Source organism: Notothenia rossii (genome assembly GCF_949606895.1).
Source record: "Notothenia rossii genome assembly, chromosome: 1".
In the NCBI taxonomy this organism is placed as follows: domain Eukaryota; kingdom Metazoa; phylum Chordata; class Actinopteri; order Perciformes; family Nototheniidae; genus Notothenia; species Notothenia rossii.
The window spans coordinates 70,576,838-70,598,055 of NC_136912.1; the positions used below are offsets into that span (position 1 = coordinate 70,576,838).

Here is a 21,218-nt window from a genome sequence, read left to right on the forward strand (position 1 = left end):
TTCAAATATAGCATGATAGGTCCACTTTAAATTGAAAGGGGCTCCGCTGCATGTGCCTTAAAATAAACGATGCAACATATACATCTATGTAAAATTGAAATAGTTGTCTTGGCTTATTGTTTTCAGGTGCTTCCTGGGTTGCATTCTTCCTGAAGTCCACAACCATCTCCACTGTCTTGAGAGCGTTGAGCTCCGGGTGGTTTTCCCCACACCAGGTCACCAGATGGTCCATTTCCCACCTGTAGGCAGACTCGTCCCCACAAGAGATGAGTCCGATGAGGGTGGTGTCGTCTGAACTTCAGGAGCTTGACTGACTGGTGACTGGAGGTCCAGCTGTTGGTATACAGGAAGAAGAGCAGAGGGGAAAAAACGCAGCCATGAGGGGGACCGGTGCTGATGGTCCGGGGGTCAGAGACGTGTTTCCCCAGCCTCTCGTGCTGCTTCCTGTCAGACATGAAGTCTGTGATCCACCTGCAGGTGGAGTCGGGCACGTGCAGCTGGGAGAGCTTGTCCTGCAGCAGAGCCGGGATGATGGTGTTGAAGGCGGAGCTGAAGTCCACAAACAGGATCCTGGCGTAGTTTCCTGGTGTGTCCAGGTGCTGGAGGAGGAAGTGAAGGGCCATGTTGACAGCGTCGTCCACAGACCTGTTGGCTCTGTAGGCGAACTGCAGGGGGTCCAGGAGTGGGTCTGTGATGGATTTCAGGTGGGACAGGCGCTCAAAGGACTTCATAACCACAGAGGTCAGGGCGACGGGTCTGTAGTAATATAGTCCTGTGATCCTTGTTTTATTGGGAACTGGGATGATTGTTTAGGTTTTGAAGCATGCTGGGACATGGCATGTGGTGGAATGTACACACCGACCAGTATGAATGAGGAGAACTCTCGGGGGGAATAAAAGGGTTTGCAGTTGATGATAAAAGTTTCCAGAGTGGGAGAACAGTGCTGCAGAATCACTGTCACATCGTTGCACCAGCCAATGTGTAAAGCTGACCGTTGAGCGGCCCGACCAAGCAAGGAGGCAGAACGTTCAAATATAACCCGGTGTGGGCATTTATTACTCCTTGTGGTACATGACACAGCCTCAATCTTACTGTCTCATGTGAACACAGTCACCAGCAACAAGGATCTCCCACACTACCTGTCCACTGACAGGGAAAACAGAGCCTAAATACACACACACTAATCAGGCCAATAAGACACAGGTGAGGGGGTAGGAGACAACACAGGGCACCAGGTGAACACAATTAACAACAATTAAGCTACAACCCGTAACGGAGGGCGAGATCTATGGCCCCAGAGATCACCTCCGTGATATTTCCTTACCCCTCTCCCCCGGAAGCACAGTGTCTTAAAAATCTTGGCTTCCCTGCAAGGTTTCTGCTTCCCCTTGTGCAGCATGGTTTCCTCAGGGGGGGGCGTGAAGCCGGAAGGAAGCTTCCCTTTCTTCCTCTTCGGTATCTGATTCTTCCTCTCCCGGCGCTCCTGCTGGTTCTGCTGCATGACGCACTTTCTCTCCTGATGGATCTTCTCAGCCATTTTCACCCGCTCCTCCTCAGCTAGAAAAGCATCTTCCTCGTCTTTGATTTTCTTCTCCTCCCCCAGGCGTATCAGACGAGCCTCCTCCGCTATAAGCACATCTCCTCTTCCTCCCTCTGTAACCGGAGCTGCTCCTCTTTCTGCTCTTGCATTAATGCCTCAGCAGCAGAGTTAGTGGCCGTAGAGCCTTTAGCCAATCTGCCGTCTTGCCTCCTAGTCTCCGTTCCTCTTTTATTATGGATTCCTGTTCCTGTATCCGTGCGAACCGCTGCTCTCTGGCTGTCTGAGACTGCATGAGTGATCTCAAGAGTGCAATCACAGGTGATTCAGTCTTCTACAGTCCAGACTTTTCAAGGCCATTTACACTGCAGACTGCTGCTTCGGGTATTGGCATTAGAGCAGTGCTTCTGCAGAAAACTGGGGGAGAGCATGGTCCAGTGGTGTTCCTAAGCTGCAAGCTTCTGGACCGAGAGACAAGGTATTCAACAGTGGTGAAGGAATGCCTGGCCATGAAGTGGGCAATTGATTCGTTGAATTACTATTTGCTGGGACGTCACTTCCTCCTGGAAACTGATCGCGCTCTGCAGTGGCTGAACCGGATGAAGGACTCCAATACACGTCTCACAGGGTGGTGGTACCTGTCCCTGCAACCCTATGACTTTACAGTCCAGTAACGGGCCGGGAAAGCCAACCTGGTGGCAGACTGTCTATCCCGGGTACATGAAAATTGAGGTACTGTGCGCTTTAGGAGAAGAGGGGGGGCATGTAACGACGAGACGCCGTTACTAGAGCTCAAGTTGACATGTTGATATAATCATGGTACTGTATAGGGTATATTGACACAGTATTGGCACATGATTTAAACAGACTTTATTAATGTATAAATATGTTTATTGACAGTTGATTGAATTGCATTGTTGTGTGGGTGAGTGTCGTGCGGCATGGACGCCGGGCCGTTCCTGCTCGCCGTAGTAAAGAAATGGATACGGTTTAAGATGCGCATATTCATACATTGCTAACAGTACGGGTAGCGAGGGATTGTTCATGAAGCAAACGTGAGAATTAGTGATTGATTGTGTGATGATTAAACTTACCTCTGTCTGTTCTCTCTCCCAGGGTGTTCGGGCAAAAGAGTTCCCCCGGGCCCGCACACCTCTAAATATAGTTCCGGGAGGGAAACTGCAAGTGGTAGTCTCCAGGGGGGAGTTCGACATTTTTGCACATAGATATATTTATTTAATGTATATTGTCATAGCTTTATTCATGTGTATATTATTGGTAAATTGGTGGGGAAATATTTTGTAAATGTGTATATATAGTTGTAGTAAATTGTTTGCTTAGATAAAAATAATGGTATGTGCCAGCCAATGAAGATCTGAGGCCTCCTATAAAAGGCAGTCAGTGTTGTTGAGAAGGGTGTTGTATACTGTGTGGGTGATGGAGGACAGCCATGTGGTCACAGAGGACGGACAAATAAAACAGTTTTCTGTGGAAAAACACCAACTTGCCTGCTTCTCCTATTTTTCCTCCATGGCCGCTCGGGGATTCTGTTTGTGTAAACACATATTCCTCCACCTTTTGATTTGCCAGAGAGCTCCGTGTCACGATCCGCTCTGAGCAGCTGGAAGCCTCCCAGCTGCAGCGCCAACTCCGGAATCGATCCACACAGCCAGGTCTCAGAGAAGCACAAAACACAAGATGAAGGAAAGTAGCTGTTTCTACTAACCAGTAGCTGAAGCTCGTCCAGTTTATTGCTTATGGAACGCACGTTGGAGAGAAATATTCAGGGTAGCGGCGTACGAAGCCCGCGGCTGCGGAGGCGCACGAGTGTCCCGGCCCTTTTCCCTCTCCTGTGGCGTTTGAGCGATTGGATGCAGGTGAGGCAGGGCCAGATTGGGACAATAAATCAGGCCGGGAATTGTACACCCAGCCAGGCCACTACCAGTTTTTTGTGGCATGCTCCCCCGGTAAGATTTTTTTTTAAATGTTGGACTTAAATGCATCCATCTGGTGCACTTTGAGGGGGAAATAAAGAAACTACACCCATATGAAACAGAACTGTATACATTTAAATAATAATAAAATCATAAGAACATGGCCATAACCAATAACATACCATATCCAATATGAAAAAAACATTGAAACTTGTATATTTATTTGTTTTTGGTTCATTTATATGTGTGAGTGTGTCCGGGCTCCTGAATCAGCCTCTCCTGTCTTCTTCCTCTCCCCCTTGCTCCTCTTTGAGGCAGCAGCAAATTAGCTCTCAGCTAGTTTTAAAAGTGTATCTTACCTTTTTTCACCTAGTTAACATTTTATTTGTATTAATCATGCATAGTTTACTAATCACTCCCCCCTCAAATGGAAATATGTGTTTACATAAATGGTGACCAAACAGTTTGAGACCCACTGAGATAACTTGGATCAGGGTGTATCAAATCCAAATCTTAAAAAAGGTCCAACATTTTTTTTTCAATAAGACAAAGGTCCGTTTATTATGGTCATTCAAACAATTGCAACAAGATTCTTAACACAAGGTTGCAAAAACAAAAATAATCTGTATGCAGCAGTTTTCATTGTTATTGTATCTGCTTGATCCCTCAGAGTCGCAGTGTAAGAGCTGCACAGTTATGAATAAAGGCAGCTGCACCCTCTTTCATTCAGCATTCCCATTGTTGCTTTATAAACGTCTTGCCCCCTTGTGTCCACTGAGGTTCGTCAGGCCCAACACATCTTCAACAAACTCCCCCTTTGCCTCATCATAAAAACTCACAAACACCAGCAACTGAGCATTGTCAGTGGTGTCAGTGGACTCATCCACAGCCAAGGAAATCCACTGTGAATTTTTTATTCCATCACAAAGCTGATTAATCAAATCACCAGCCAGTATTTAGGTTCTTCTGGTTGCTGTGGAATCTGAGAGGGGGATTTGCTTGATTTGACCTGTTATTTCCTCTTTTTGTTTGCCTTCAAACATGGTCTCCATCACTTCAGTCATGCATTCTTTTATACTTCAGTTATTATCCAGTGGAATGTCCTTACTGGCCTAGTTAAATCAAAGTGGTTACTTTTTTTTGGCTGGGCAGCGTAGTTTTACACACCTTCTTATTTGACTTTCTCAGGACTTAAAACAGTTTTTTGGGGGCAGTTCCCACAAAGAAAAAAATATATTTACACATGTAAGGTCATCATCTTAACAGTTTTGTATGCTCATCCGTGAGCAGAGCATCAAGTTGAGATATCTACAGCTGAATGCGGCGATTACCATTTTGTTCAGCAAAACGCCTCACAAAATTAGTAACATCAACAGCTTTAGTGCGTTTTAATTCAATGCTGAGTACAGCCAAACTTGACAGTCTCTTCTCTGTCATTGTAGACCGCAAATACCTCATTCCTTCAGTACTTGGGTCCGAATGCTTCTCGTTTTGCGCCGTTCAAATGAAATCGCCGCCAATCAGGGGGGGTTACAAGACGTGCGTCTTGTGCTGCATCCACTTGCACTCGGACATTAGAGACTTTCTCTCATAAATGTCCGATGAGCCACAACTTTTCTTTCAAAACAAAGCTGCCAACTGGGGTGGCAGCTGGGGTGGCAAGGCCTATTTTTAGGGTGGCAGTTGCCACCCCAGTAGGTGAATCTAGGCTACTAGCTACAGCATATGTACCTACCAACCCCTACCGATTTGGGCGGTAGTCTACCGCTTTTGACATGTTTCTACCGCCTACCGACTTAGCTGGCTTTCCCTACCGATTTTCAATCTTCCCAAACTATAACAAATAAAAATGACACTCCATAGACACTGGACTCGACTTTTGGTGGACACCGTTTGCAGCGTGTCTGTGATCGCATCATACAAACAGTCCTCTGTGTTTCTAAAAGAGAAACAACGTGCAGACCGGGGTAACGCTGCCTTTCCTCTGCACCCCCGGGGATACTCCCAAATGAGTGAGGGAACAGAGACGAGGCATTTGGGTCCTGCAGGATTTCCCCGTTAATATCAGTGTCTCGAAAACACATGTTGGTGACTGAAAGACATCCAGTGTTTGGTATTTTCCTGTAGCATCCTTCACCTACAGTGTCTCAACTGAAAGAGGACCACAAACACACACACACAATTTTGAGATATTTATCTCCCATTCTTTCACTTTTTCAACACCAAACATGTCGTTAATGTCTGTTTAGTGAACTACAGCAATCTGAAAGCCTGTACATTATTTATATCACACTTTATCAATAGAACAATGCAGGAAATGACTTTTTTAAATGCAGTATTTTCTGATATATGGCGCAACACAAAGATATTTCGCTCTGTGAAAACCTTTGACTCTAATATGTCAACAACATCAAACAAGAAGCGTTTGTGCACCGTTTTGAAATGCCGCTCCTAAATTACCCTTCTTCGGTAAAGCCACGCTCGCATTGCAGATGAGACAGATGGACTTTGAATTGGAATAGATAACAAAATAATCATCCTCCCACTCTGAGTTAAAATTATATATTTTGGGCTTTTTTCCTTCTGCCATAATTGCGGTCTTGTGTGTGTGTGCGGACTGTCACTCCTGTTTACATGGACTACGTCAGCGAACTAGTGCACTGCCCACCAGCCACGCCCCGACACATGGGGTCACGCCAGCCAATCACAAAGCTTTGATGCGTTCAAGTACATTATTCTGGCACAGGAAGATTATGTTATAGGACATTAACGATAAAACAGAATATTGTTGTTCTATTTTTAGACACATCTCGCGATCGACTGGGAATCTCCCCGCGATCGACCGGTCAACCGCGATCGACTGGTTGGGCACCCCTGATCTACACTGTCTCAACTGAAAGAGGACCATAAACACATAAAAAATATAATAAAATGTGGAGACTTTGGGATATTTATCTCCCATTCTTTTACTTTTCGTGCATTTTACAGACCAGACATGTTGCTGATGTCACTGTTTACCAAACTACCACTCTTTCTGAAAAATGCATAAAATGATGCAATATATGTTAAATACATGGTTTATACATGTAATGACTGGGGTTCCATTTCTTCTGATTACCTAATTTGGACTAGGGATTCCGCATTTTTCCCACCCGCTTTCCGCGAACACCCGCCCTACTGTGCCTCTGATTCGCAGACTGTTGGTGGGGGGAAAAAACGCTGACGGGATGCTGAATGTGATTGGACCAATGCGTTGACAGACACATACAGACAGTGGAACAGTCGGACATGCATAGCGCTGTTTGCAGTGGACATAGGGGGAACTGGGGATTTCTTATCTGACGTTAACCTCATTTCATTTCAAACCTTTATTTAGACAGATTAGTCCCTTGAGATCATCGATCTCATTTACAAGGGAGACCTGCATCATTTAGTTCCACATGAAACATAAAAACAACATACAAACAACAGAGGATATCATATTTACATATTCAACATTTACAACTACCCAGAGTGTCAGAAAGCATTTCATTTAGACATGCCTTAAATACATTCAAAGAAATAAAAATGCTCAATTTCAATTTTGCCTGTAGACTGTTCCAAGCAAGTGGAGCTGCGCACATAAAAGCTGTCTTACCTAAGACAGTCCTTACTCTTGGCACATCTAACAAGACTATATCCTGTGATCGCAGACAATAGCTGCTTGCAACTTTCTGCTTTATCAATGAACAGATATAATACGGGAGTTTGCCCAACATAGCTTTATAGATAAAAGTGTACCAGTGACTGAGCCTCCGTACAGTGAGTGATGGTAAACCTGCCTTGGTATACAGTGTACAGTGATGAGTAAGTGCTTTACAGTTAGTGACAAATCTCAGAGCACTATGATACGCAGCATCTAGTTTGCTTAGGTAGTTGGCAGGTGCATTCATATACAGCAGATCACCATAGTCCAGCACAGGTAAAAAGGTCACAGTGACTAGCCTTTTCCTGGCCTCAAGCGAGAAACAGGACTTATTCCTGAAAAAGAAACCTAGCCTAACCCTCAGTTTTTTAAGCAGGTTATTGACATGAAGTTTAAAAGAGAGACAGTCATCAAGCAAGATACCAAGGTATTTGTAACAGGCAACAACTTCAAGTTTTGTTCCTTGCGTTGATACAATATCTAAAACAGGCTCTGGTGACTTTTTAGCTTTTGAAAAGAGCATTATCTTGGTTTTATCCACATTTAAAAGAAGCTTTAGTTCAGAGAGCTGAGTCTGAATAATGTTAAAAACAGCCTGTAATTTAACAACCGCCTCCTGAATGGAGGGACCTGCACAATACATCACGGTATCGTCCGCATAAAAATGTAAAGTAGCTTCATCCACATTTTCACCTAAACTGTTGATATATATGGAGAATAAAAGTGGACCTAAAACAGAACCTTGAGGAACACCATTAGCAATGTTTAACCACTCAGAAGACAGCCCATCAAAGTGAACACATTGGGACCTTTCAGAGAGGTAGTTCACAAACCACCCCACTGCATGGCTGGATATGCCAGTACTGAGTAGCCTCTGTTTTAAGACACGATGATCAACGGTGTCAAACGCTTTGGAAAGGTCAATAAACAGAGCTGCACAACTCTGTTTATTATCTAGCATACTAGTAATATCATTTACCACTTTCATTGTTGCAGTGATGGTGCTATGTTTCTTCCTGAAGCCTGACTGATGTTTAGACAGGATATCATTATACATAAAAACTCCTTTACTTGTTAAACCTGCTGCATGGAACTCCGAGGGCTCGTCTTGTGGGCAAATTGAAACTCTTTTCTCGTGACAATTAGTAACTTATTTTTGAAGCCCTGAACTGTACAGCACCGCCAAAACTATCACGGGCGGACTGCTATACCACCGGTTCCGAGGCACTGTGATTCGTGTGGGACCCTCGAACAAACTGGACCACCGTGGTTAGTGCTTTGCGGCAGCTAGCAACCTGCTAAACCTGGTGTGGCTAGCCTTTAGCCTGGATCCGGGCGGGTAGGTCGCTGAAGAGCTGTAATGCTGTGATCCTCTACAGCCGGGACACTATATAGGACCACCGACCGTGAGCCCAGCCTGCCCTTCGGTACAGAGTAAGGACGTGCCAAGAGGGAACCCAAAGGAGGCTAACGTAGCTAACTGGAGTTAGCGTCAAACTCACGGTAACCAAGCAACCATGCCGTCGAGAGGAGAGGACAACGTCAGCCTGTCACAGGTGCGTGAACTGTTAAAACAACAACAGGATGTATACGGGCAGCTACTAACGCAGCAAGAAAACAATTAAAAAAGTTTCATCCAAATCTTGGTTTGATTCCACCAACAAGAGAATGGATGATATGAATAGGGAGGCTCAGGACCTTCAGAACAGTCTACAGTTCTCCCAAAAAGAAGTGGATGAACTAAAATAGACTTGTAAGGAGTTGAAGAAGAAGAGCCAAGAAGCACGCACAGACATTAGTACTGTGCGTGAATCTGTTATGACAATGAGTGGAAAATCAGACTATCTAGAGGGCCAATCGAAACGCTATAACTTAATTATTGATGGAATCCCAGAGTCTTCAGGGGAGATTTGGGAGGAATCGGAGTACAAGGTCCGGCAGCTGCTCAAAACAGAACTACAGATGGATGAGGAGAGGATCGAGGTGGAGAGGGCACATCGAATGGGAAACGGCAGGGGCGCAGACAAGCCTAGGCAGATTGTTTTGAAGTTCCTGCGTTTGAAGGACAAGACGGCTGTGATGGGGAGACGAAACAGGTTGAAAGGAACGAACATCTTCCTCAATGAGGATTATCCTGAAACCGTACGCCAGAAGAGAAAGGAACTCATCCCTGCCATGAAGGCCGAAAGGAGCAAAGGGAACATTGCTTACATTAGGTACGACAGACTAATTGTTTATCCTCCGCAAACCCCCACCCATCCCCCGATCCCCCCCTCCCGAAGGGCTGTGAGAATGGACTCACGTCACTCATCTCAGAGGACTGAAAAAAGGGACTAAAGAGACAGAAGGGGTTCGTAGCTTGGTGCATGCATATACACACGCACACACAAGGGATGCACACAAACATGCACTTTAACATCAGGACTGTAATGGACATTGTGCTTAATTTGCTGTTAGTCTATCTCTATTTATGTCAGTGAATGCTAAACTACCTAAGAAAGGGCTAAAGATCGCTCACTTGAATATCTGCAGCCTTAGAAATAAGGGTCAGTGTGTTCAGGATATGTTGATATCAAATAATATTCATATTTTGGCCATCTCTGAAACTCACTGAGATGACTCGTTTGAGGACGGTGCAATATCAATACAGGGGTACAATTTTTACAGAAAGGATAGAAACTGCAATGGGGGAGGAGTGGCTTTTTATGTACAAAGTCACATTCCTCTGAAGTATAGGGAGGATTTGATGTTAAGTGAGGTAGAGATGGTATGGCTGCAGGTTCACCTGCCCCATTTAAAACCTATGTTGCTGGGATGTTGCTATAGAACACCAAGCTCTGATAGTAATTATCTAGATTAATTGTGTGAAATGATTGAGAAGGTATAGTGATGAAAACAGGGAGATATAGTTATTGGGTGACGTGAATATTGACTTTCTGTCATCAGACTGTTTATTGAAAAACAAATTGATGACGGTAACAACTGCATGTAACCTAGATCAGATGATCAATCAACCAACCAGGGTAATTACCAATAGCTCTGGAGTAACATCATCCAAATGCATTGATCACATATACACAAACGCGAGTGAACTGTGCTCAAAAGCGGTGTCAGTACCAATTTGCTTCAGCGATCATAACCTTGTAGCAATATGTAGGAAAGCCAAAGTCCCAAAAGCAGGACCGAAAATATTGCTGAAGAGATCATATAAAGGGTTTTGCTGTGATTCATATGTGGAGGATGTTAAGGGAGTATGTTGGTCTAATGTTTTTAAAGAGAGTGACCCAGATGTGGCACTGGATGTTTTCATGAAATTGTTGTTACCAGTAATGGATAAACATGCACCTGTTAAGAAGTTAACCGTTAAAACAGTAAAGGCACCATTGACGAGGAGCTAAAGAAATGTATGGCTGATAGAGACAGAACAAAAAGGGCAGCAATAAATTCCGGCAATCATTCTGAGTGGCAGTTATATTGCAAAATAAGAAATAATGTGACAAAACTGAACAGAAAGAAGAAGAAAATGTATTATGAGATTAAGATAAATGATATAAAGCATGATGGAAAAAAGCTCTGGGGTACCTTGAATACCATCATGGGTAGGAAAAAAAACTCAACACCACCCTTTATAGAATCAGAGGGGGCATACGTCACTAGACCACTAGATATTGCCAATTATTTTAATAACTATTTCATTTTTAAAGTGGAGAAGCTGAGGCAGGGAATGCCAAAATCTAGCTGCGAGTCGTCCTATGTTAATATTAGAGAACGTATTATGAAAAATAAAAATTGCACCTTTGAGCTGGGTAAAGTTAGTACAGAAGAGGTGGAAAAGTTATTGTTGGCAATCAATAATGATAAACCACCAGTTATTGATAACTTAGACAGTCAGCTATTAAAGAATGTAGCCAAGTTCATTGCTGCACCCAACTGTCATATTTTTAACATGAGTCTGAAAGGTACATGCCCGCAAATCTGGAAAGTAGCTAAAGTTATTCCACTCCCTAAAAATGCAAAGAATGCCTTCACTGGCTCTAACAGCAGACCAATAAGCCTGTCAGCTGTTCTAAACAAACTACTAGAAAAAATTGTATTCAATCAAATACAATGCTATTTTTCTGTTAACAGTCTGATGAGTGAGTATCAACATGCGTATAGAGAGGGTCACTCAACAGCCACAGCACTAACACAAATGACAGTTCAATGGATGAAAGAGATTGATGTGAAGAAAATGGTGGGAGCAGTACTATTAGATTATAGCGCTGCCTTTGATTTGATAGACCATAGAATTTTACTTGACAAATTGGAGTGCTATGGTTTTGCCCCAAAGGCGATATCATGGCTAGAAAGCTATCTATATAACAGAACTCAAAGTGTATACTTTAATGGCAGTATCTCTAGTGCTAGATGTGTTGCAAGTGGAATTCCACAAGGAAGTTCACTAGGTCCTTTACTCTTCTCAATCTTTACAAATGATTTTCCATTAGCTCTTGAAAAAGCACAAGTCTCTATGTACTCGGATGACACGACAATATATACACAGGCTCCCACAATCGGTGAGATTCTGATATTTTGAACAAAGAACTGAAAACAGTAATGGAATGGGTGACCAGCAACAAATTAGTGCTCAACATTCAAAAAACAAAAAGTATTGTATTTGGCACAAATTACGTACTAAGGTCTAAACCGCAGTTGAATCTGATGCTGAATAATGTAGAGGTTGAGCAGGTGGAGGAAACAAAGCTCCTGGGACTCATCCTAGTGAACAATTTATCATTGACGAAACACATAGATTCAGTGGTGGCAAAGATGGGGAGGAATATATCTGTCATCAAGAGGTGCTCAGTGTTTTTACCACCGCAACTGACAAAACAAGTCATTGAGACTCTAGTCCTTTCAAAACTGGACTACTGCTCAATGATCTGGTCAGGGGCAAACAAGAGGGACCTGGGAAAGCTGCAACTGGTTCAAAACAGAGCAGCTCGGCTTGCCCTTTGGTGTACACCAAGACATAATGTAAACAAAATGCATGTCAAGCTCTCCTGGACATTAGTCACGGAGAGGCTGATGGTATCACTCCTTGTCTTTTTGAGAAACATAAATGAGCTGAAACATCCAACCTGTCTATATAAGCAACTTACACCTAGCTCTAAAATCCATACATATAAAACGAGACATGCCACAAGAGGTTGCCATCAAATCCCTAAAGCCAAAACAGAGTCTATGAAGAGCACAGTGCTGTATAGAGCCATGGCTGCATGGAACACACTGCCAGATCAGATTTCTAAAGAAACAACTAAAGCAAGCTTCAAAAGACGATTGAAGAGGCATCTAGCAGCCCAAAGATTGTAAATTACACAAGCAGCAGACAGGTCATGGTAAACATACAGCAGCACACCGATTCATATAGGTTTTTTAAACACATGCAGGAATATGGGACTTTCGCTAACACAGACACACACACAGCCTTTCACAGTTATGATTAGGACTGTATTTGTTTAGTTTGTTTTTACTCTAAAAGAAGCGAAGGGAGACATTTGTAAAATTATTATTATTAAAAAAAAAATTTCATTCCAAGGAAATGGGGAATCAGAAAATAAGCTGTATGTAATGGTTGATATGAAAGTCACTGTTTGAAGGAAAATTGACGCCGTACACGATTTGTATCATTGTCTTGTAATGTACTGTCGAATGTCATGTTTTATGTTATTTGTGGACCACAGGAAGATTAGCTGTTGTTATGCACCAGCTAATGGGGATCCTAATAAACTCATAGCTGATCATTTTTACTCGTTGCGTTGTGGCAATGTCTCACAGATAACACATATGAAAAGTATAATTTGCTCAGAGTCCAGAGACAGTTGTGGTTCGGTCCGGATCCGGACCGGAGTCCGGACTTTGAGGATGCCTGACTTAGACTAAATTAACTATCTAAACACTCAGAGAGTCCTTTACCTCAGCTGAGCTGTAGCTATCAGCCTCTCAGTCTGACAGCAGAGGACTCTCCCCTAGGGTTGCCAACTGTCCCGTAAAATACGGGATTGTCCCGTTTTTGGAAACGTAAGTACCTGTCCCGTAATGAACTGATACGGGACACACCTTGTCCCGTATTTTGGGGTGGTGGAAGAATGACCGCTCGTTATGGTGATTCTCAGTCATTCGCTCTCTTGAGGACTGCGTGCGCACCTCTCAGAGCCACACACACACAAGCAGGGGGGGCTATCTTGAGCTGTGGGAGCAGCAGCATGCACGCTCAGCTCATTGGTCAATACTCATAGTCATGCAGCAGAGGAGCCAATCACTATAACGTATCGTATCTTAGCAACCGTTTCACCTCCATGCTGCTCGTCCTGCCCAACATGGAAGATGCTGCCGACGACAAGCACAAACAAAACTACCTCCTCAGAGTCCGAAAGTGATGCAAAAAACAACTTTTCTCCTCCTCCTCCGCCGAAGAAAAAGACGAAAAGAAAGAGTTACTACAGAACTGAGTGGGAAAAAGAATACGTGTGGCTAGAAAGCGTAAGGGACGATGTGCACAAGGCAAATTGTACTGTCTGCCGCCGACAATTTTCAGTTAGTCACGGAGGACTAACTGACGTTAAACAACATGCTGCAGGTGAAAACCACATGAAAACAGAGAAGCAAAGGAGAAGCCAGGGAGCCTTGACACAGTTCCTCGTTCGTCCAGCAACTCCAGAGGCTAACTTGGTATGTCAAATAAGGATGTTAATTTTGTATATGAATTTAAATTAAACCTACATTTACAAACATTTTGTTTGGTCAATTTCATACTGCTAAATGTTCAATGTAATTAAGTACCCCAACACTGATACACTGTGATATTTTTTAAACAATATATGATCAACTTAATCATATAATGATGCAAGTAGATGTAATGACTAATATTTATTCATAATCAGAGGTGGTAGAGTAGCCAAAAGTGTACTCAAGTAAGAGTATTGTTGTTTTAAAACAATATTACTCAAGTAAAAGTAAGAAGTATTTTTCATTAAAACTACTATTCACCTCCGGAGACCCAGAAATTAATTGTGTCCACTATAGAGGACACCAAGGGAAAGGAAGGACTGAAGGATGGAGGGAGGAGTGAAGGGAGGTCAGAAGGAGCTAGGGAAAGAAGGAAGGAAGGAGGAAAGATTGAAGGAAGGAAATAAGCAAGTAAGGTAGGAAGGAAGGAGTGGAAGATGGAAAGAAGTAAGGAGGGAAAGAAGGAAAGAGGGGGAAGGATGGAAGTAAAGAAGGAATGAATGAAGTACAGATTTAAGAAAGGAAAGAAGCAAGGAGGGAGGGAAGGAATATATATATATATATATATATATATTGTATTCAAGAGGTGGGTAGAGCAGCCAACCGTATTCTTATTTTAGAACAATATTACTTAAGTAAAAGTAAAAAGTATTTTTCATTAAAACTACTCTTCAAAGTACAATTTATCCAAAAAGCTACTCAAGTAAATGTAACTCATTACTACCCACCTCTGTTCATAATAAAAAATAATGCATACTATATACAACCTATACACACTCAAACAGCTAGTATATACATGTGTAATACATATCAGGTAGTATTTGATATTATATATAATATAATATTACAATGATTATATGTATAGTGATATTTTCTTTTTCTTTTACAGGTAACTGCTGCTGAGGTAGCCCATGTTTATCACACGGTCAAACATAATTTGAGCTATAACTCATCTGATTGTGCATTCAAATTGACCCTGCAAACACTAAGTGACTCCTCAATCGCAAAAAAGATGTCGTGTGGGAAGACAAAAGCTGAGGCAGTGGTCACTGATGTCCTGGCACCAAAGGCAGTTGAAGAGGTACTCAGCCATTTGAAGAGTGAAGTGAAGCCGCTCCAGTTTTCTCTACAAACTGATGCCTCAAATAGAGGCAATCGTAAGATGTTTCCCTTGGCTGTGCAGTTTTTCACTCCAGAGAAGGGCATTGTTAAAAGGCTGATCGACTTTGTTGAAAATGCAGATGAGTCTGCTGCAGGGATAGCCAGTTCAATCCAAAGTTCTCTGGACAAAATGGGTCTAACTTTGGATCATGTGTCTGCATTCAGTGCAGACAATGCAAATGTCAATTATGGCATCCATAACTCTGTCTTCACAAAATTGAAGGAGTCCAACAGCGAGATCCTCCGTGGCAACTGCCATGCACATGTGGTCCATAACACCGTGAAACATGCCTTGGATAAGCTGTCAATTGATGTGGAAAATATTGTCCTGAAGGTGTACGGTCACTTTTCCATCTCTGCCAAAAGGAGAGAGACCCTGAAGGAGTTCTGTGAGTTTCTGGATGTAGAGTTCCATGACATTCTGCGCCATGTGGTGACCAGATGGCTGTCACTCAACCCTGCAATCAGCCGCTTGTTGGAGAACTGGACTGCGCTGAAGTCATATTTCATCAGCCTCGGTGATGAATGTCCAAGGCGGCTGCGAGAGTTGCTGAGGTTGCCTGAAGATGCAGCTGGGGTTGAAGAGGAGGCTGATCTTGCAGAGGTGTATCTCCTCTTCTGCAACAATGTCCTGATGCTTTTTGAAGAGTCGGTCAAAAAACTGGAGAGGGATGCCACCACATCTGCTGACCTATATGCCATCATGGACTCTTTTCTGAGAAAACTAATCAAGAGAAGAGATGATCAGTTCTATGGCTACCTCACCAAACAAAAGCTTCGGCGTCTCATTCCATCTGAAGCTAACCTTGCCAGGGAAGAGTTTACAGCCTTCTTAAACACTGCCATCACTTATCTGCAGAAGTGGTTCACATTCTCTCAGGAAAACTGGCTCTTTTACCTGCAGCCACTCTGTCTGACATCTGGGAACATCTCATATGAAGACATGGAAAAGATCATTGAGAAGCTACACCTAGTTGCCAGGTATGTAACTCACACACTGTACCACTTTGTACTTATTCCCTTTATACTGGCATATTATGCACACCACTTTTGTCTTGTATTAATAAAAAACAAAATTATACATAAATACTTCTCATCATACAAATCATGTCTTATTTAAATGCAAACAAATGCACGGGGCTTTTATGTGTTGTTTTTAATATAACATTTTATCAAATGAATTCAACAAGTGTCTCAGTAGTTTTTAATAATGCTACTGAACTGAATTCCAGTTTCATCTCTATTCGCAGGCTCAACCTCTCCATGGATGAGCTCTTTGATGAGTGTGTTACGGCAAACAGCCTCCTCGATCACCTCACAAAGTCAAAGGATGATTGGGAGCTGAAGGGAACAGCTGAGAGGTGGGTAGCAGTTCTCAGGGGCCGGGCAGCTGACCTTTCAAACATTCTGGCTGTGGTGTCCTTTGTCCTCAGCATCCCTTCCTCTACTGGGTACGTGGAGAGGGTCTTTTCTTTGATGAAAAATAAATGGTCAGATGTGCGGAACAGATGCTCTGTTGAACTAATTAAGAGTGAGCTGATTGTCACTCTCAATTATGAAGAGTCTTGCTCAGAGTTTTACACTGCATCTCTGGTGGATAGACAACTCCTTGCTGCTGCAAAAGGCCAACAAAAATACAAGTGGAAGAAATAGGGTTGTGTGACATCGTCTCTGGTTGTTCCATAGGCAGTTTTGGGGTTTGCCAATAGTATTTTTTTTCTGCTTTAATGTGCACACACACACACACACACACACACACACACACACACACACACACACACACACACACACACACACACACACACACACACACACACACACACACACACACACACACACACACACACACACACACACACACACACACACACACACACACACACACACACACACACACACACACACACACACACACACACACACACACACACACACACACACACACACACACACACACACACACACACACACACACACACACAGGTGGTGTGTTTTTCTTTAGTTTACGATTTTGCACTAATCTACTTTTTTCTTTCAAAGAGGCCAAATATGTTTGCACTACATCTCAAACACACTGTTTTTTGTTCAGAAGGTTTATATTTATGTGTTTTGTTCAGAAGGTGTATATTTATGTTTTTGTTCAGAAGGTGTGTTTTGCACTGATTTATTTAGTTATTTAAAGACAACTGTTTTGCACATTTGAAAAAATAAATGATTGAACGATAATCTGTTTCTCATGTCTCATGTCTATAACCTAACTATAACCTCACACTTTGGGTGTTTGACACAAAATTTAGACTGGAATTGAGGGGTTTAACCCAAAAATGGGGGGTTTTGCCGCGCTGCCAAGATGTGTCCCTTATTTGAAACTCTGGGAGTTGGCAACCCTACTCTCCCCCCACCTTGTTGTTGAAACAGCTCCTTATATCAGTTAGCGCAGCTAGCTAGCACCAGATACTAACAACAACAATACACGTAACCGGTGTGCATGCTTTCTCTCTTGCTCGCTCGCTCGCGCCACACATACACACTAGTGATGGGCATTTCGATTCCCTTCGGGGACACAAATCTTTTGATTCAGTTCACTTTAAAGATTTGTTCACTGATTCGTTCACCGGTTCGCGAACGACTTCTGGTGATTCGCGAACGATTAGTCTTTGTACTTAATTCGTTCAGTGAGTCTTCACTACTGCCGAAGTCCGTACAAGAAGTTTGCTGGCGTAAAATGTATGATTTTAAAAACACATTTTACACCTCACCTTGTTGCCCCATGAATTATGCTTTGGGAATAGGCTACATATTATTTAAGAAATATAATTGGCCATTGTTAAATCTCATGCATTTGTGCCTGACTATACAATGTATTACAGCAGGCTAGCACGTTATACTTTCAAACCCATGCACGTACTATGTGGCCTAACTTAAATCCCAAAGCATTAAACTCCATTTGGCCGAGTTCAAAGTGAATAAAAAAATATATCCTCTACATCGGTATCGATTTATCCATATTCTATGTACCCATCTATGTTTACCTTTAGCTAGCGGCTAAGCTAGTGGGACGCTACGGAGCCCAGCTATCCGCTCTCTGAAGCTTTTAGGGCCGACAGGGGGAGGAGAATGTCCCGCTAACGCTGTGGGTGTGTGTTTCACATTAGCGGGACGCTATGGAGCTCAGGTATCCGCTCTCTGCAGCTTTTGGGCCGACTGGGGGAGGAGAATACAGCACTGTGTGTATTTATCGCTAAGCTAGCGGCTAAGCTAGCTGGAAGCTACGGTTCAGGTATCCGTCCTCTGAAGCTTTTAGGGCCGACAGGGGGAGGAGAATACAACGCTGTGTGTATTTATCGCTAAGCTAGCGGCTAAGCTAGCTGGATGCTAAGGTTCAGGTATCCGTCCTCTGAGGCATTTATGGCGGACAGGTTGAGGAGGATGTCCCGCTCCTGTGTGTGTGTGTAACGGAGCTCAGATGAGAGGGCTCTGATTACAGTTTTAATCCTCTGTCAAACTGCATGTTTTCTGCCATATTTGATGAGAGATAAAATGATTTTCTGCAACAGGAGTTTGACAGAGAATAACTGAAAAAGTACACAGTAAAATAACTTTATAGTAGCCTACTTGTGGTAGAAGTCCAACTAGTACTGAGTCCAACAGTAAAGTACTTCATTGTATTTGTGGTAGTTGTCTAACTGAGTCCAACTCTGTGTAGATGGAACATCCAGTATTTCGGAGGGGCCCTAACGGGACCCTCCTCTTGAAAGAAAGGGATATAAGATAAAAGAACTGTAGGAAACAGTTCTGAACTGTTTCTGCCAGTTCTTTAAGTTCGTCATTCGCGAACAGCTTCTCTTTAGCTTTTGGCGGAAGGCGGAGACTCAAACAAACGAATCGTTTTGTGTGAGGAATCAGTTCATCTCGTTCACTTCAAAGATTCTTTCAAAAAGAACGAATCGTTTGCGAACGACCCATCACTAATACACACACACCCTCCCGAGCTTGAATGACACACAGAGGCCAATCGAGGGCATTATTGTATGATCTGTATGAAAATGGCCATGTCAGCAGGCCACATCATGTAGACAGCCAGTCACCCTCTATGAGGCAGAGTCAGACCCACATTTGTGCAGCGTTGTGTTCACAATACATACGTAAAAAAATCCTCAGGCCAGCAAGCTACTTAACAGGCCAGGCCATCGGGAAACCTCCCGGTCCTCCCGATGGCCAGTCTAGGCCTGAGGGGAGGCTAACCTTTTACGAGAATGTCCAGTAATTCCACGGAAGAACAGAGAAAAGTGGGAAAGTAATCCGCTGAAGTTGTTTCTCTAATGTTTAGGAGCTCTTCCCTAGTGAAAGAGTTCGGTGTACAGTATGTAAACACTGAATTAACGCGCAAAACAAGACAAAACAGACCAGAACATTGAAGCAGCCATCCGTGGTGCCATCTTTACATTTGTATATTTACAGTAAATTACTGGCTACTGTGTTGCATTACTTCTACAGTAATAGTGTGAAAATACAGGTAATAACTGTAATTTATTTACAGCAAGGTACCATAATACCACAGCTCTGTACTGCTATATCAAAGTAATTCCATGGGCATGGCAACTGTAAAGTCACAGTATTTAGTTGTACTTTTATTCTAATTTACTGTAAAATATCTACAGTAAATTAATGTGAAATATTTACAGTCAATTACTGTGAAATATTTACAGTAAAATACTCTGAAATCCATGCAACTAGTAGCCAGTAATTTACTGTAATTTTACAGCCAAACATTTTACAGTGTAGGTCAAATTGTTTGGGGGCAGATTTACTAGTGGCGATAGAACACTGGAGGTGTTCCTTTGTGAATATAACTACTCCACCAGCTTTAGATGATCTATCCTGCCTAAACACATTATAACCAGCGATGCCGATGTCAGAGTCTGGGATATTCTTCTTCAGCCAAGACTCAGTGATGACAAGTACCTCCGGATTTGAGCTGTGAACGAGTACTTTTATCTGGTCCATTTTTGGCAGTAAGCTTCTAGCATTTACATGTAACCTAAAGCTTTATGAGAGCAAAAGTCAGGGAAACTCAGATCATTGTGACAAACATTGACATCAGGGCACAGGTCCGAACTGGGGCTACATACAATAGAAGGTCCAGGATGAACATGCACATTGCCCGATATCATCAGTAGTGAGTTTCTCAATCGCGAGGATACTGGCTTGGTAGTCGCATACTTCCAAGTCAATTCTTTCAGAAACGAAGCAAGTATACTTCCAAGCCACGGCTTCGGAAAACAAAGAAGAATGGAACAGGCCAACACGTGTGCCACTCTTTCTAACAGTTTCAACATAAACTGTACCGAAAATAAATACCTCACGATGTATATCTAATTATGAACTTGCTTTACTTTCACGGAACACATTTTTGGTGATAACAAATGCAACAAAGTAACATATTTACCAACACATGTTCTACGCCACTACATACTTACATTTAAATGTGTGCTGTGCTGCGTCGGTTCAGCCATTCTCTGCAAGGGTTTTTGAAATTGGTCCGTGCACAAAGCATTGTGGGGATTTGAAGGACGCGAAGTCTGCCCATGTGCAGCCTCGAAATTACCCCCAAGCCAAGGACGTGGCCTCGGTGGAATTCCAAGTATGCTGGAGATTGGAACAGTCCTTCGGCGGCACTCGATGACGTAGTATCCTTGAAATATTGTCTTGGAAGCCAGTTTCCTCGCGATTGAGAACCGGCCAGTGTCTCCGGCGTTAGGATAGGCGAGACATCCTTCTCCTCCAGCTTCTCTTTATACACACTAATTTGGAACACCTGGGCAGAGGCGGAGCCAGGGGCAGACCAGGTGCACCTGGGCAGAGGCGGAGCCAGGGAGACAGAAAAGAAAACAAGGAGGGGAGCACTTAACACATGTCTACACAGACATCGACTCAAAGTCAACAATTTTTCTGAAGAATGTGCTGACATGGGGGTTTGAATTGCCATGCCTCTTTTTGTCTTTCGAGCCCGTCTCAGGGTTAATGCCCAGGAAGCACCTGAAAACACTAAGCCAAGACAACAATTTCAATTTTACATAGATTTATATGTTGCATCGTTTATTTTAAGGCACATGCAGTGGTGCCCCTTTCA

At 43.1% G+C, this 21,218-nt stretch overlaps 1 protein-coding gene and 1 long non-coding RNA gene across 2 annotated transcripts; one reads left to right on the plus strand and one right to left on the minus strand.

Annotated features, from left to right (window-relative positions):
• The first annotated feature begins 13,261 nt into the window (after positions 1–13,261).
• On the plus strand, positions 13,262–16,957 carry LOC307042596 (uncharacterized protein). Its single transcript, XM_079686561.1, has 3 exons — positions 13,262–13,867; positions 14,814–16,066; positions 16,336–16,957. Exons 1-3 carry the CDS (start codon positions 13,523–13,525, stop codon positions 16,736–16,738), a joined length of 2,001 nt encoding a protein of 666 aa, XP_079542687.1. The 5' UTR covers positions 13,262–13,522; the 3' UTR covers positions 16,739–16,957.
• On the minus strand, positions 15,739–20,893 carry LOC307042601. The gene is made up of 2 exons (XR_013809195.1): positions 20,566–20,893; positions 15,739–16,556 (listed from the first exon to the last, which is right to left on the minus strand). It is a non-coding gene; the product is annotated as an uncharacterized lncRNA (long non-coding RNA).
• Between the last annotated feature and the right edge of the window lie 325 nt (positions 20,894–21,218).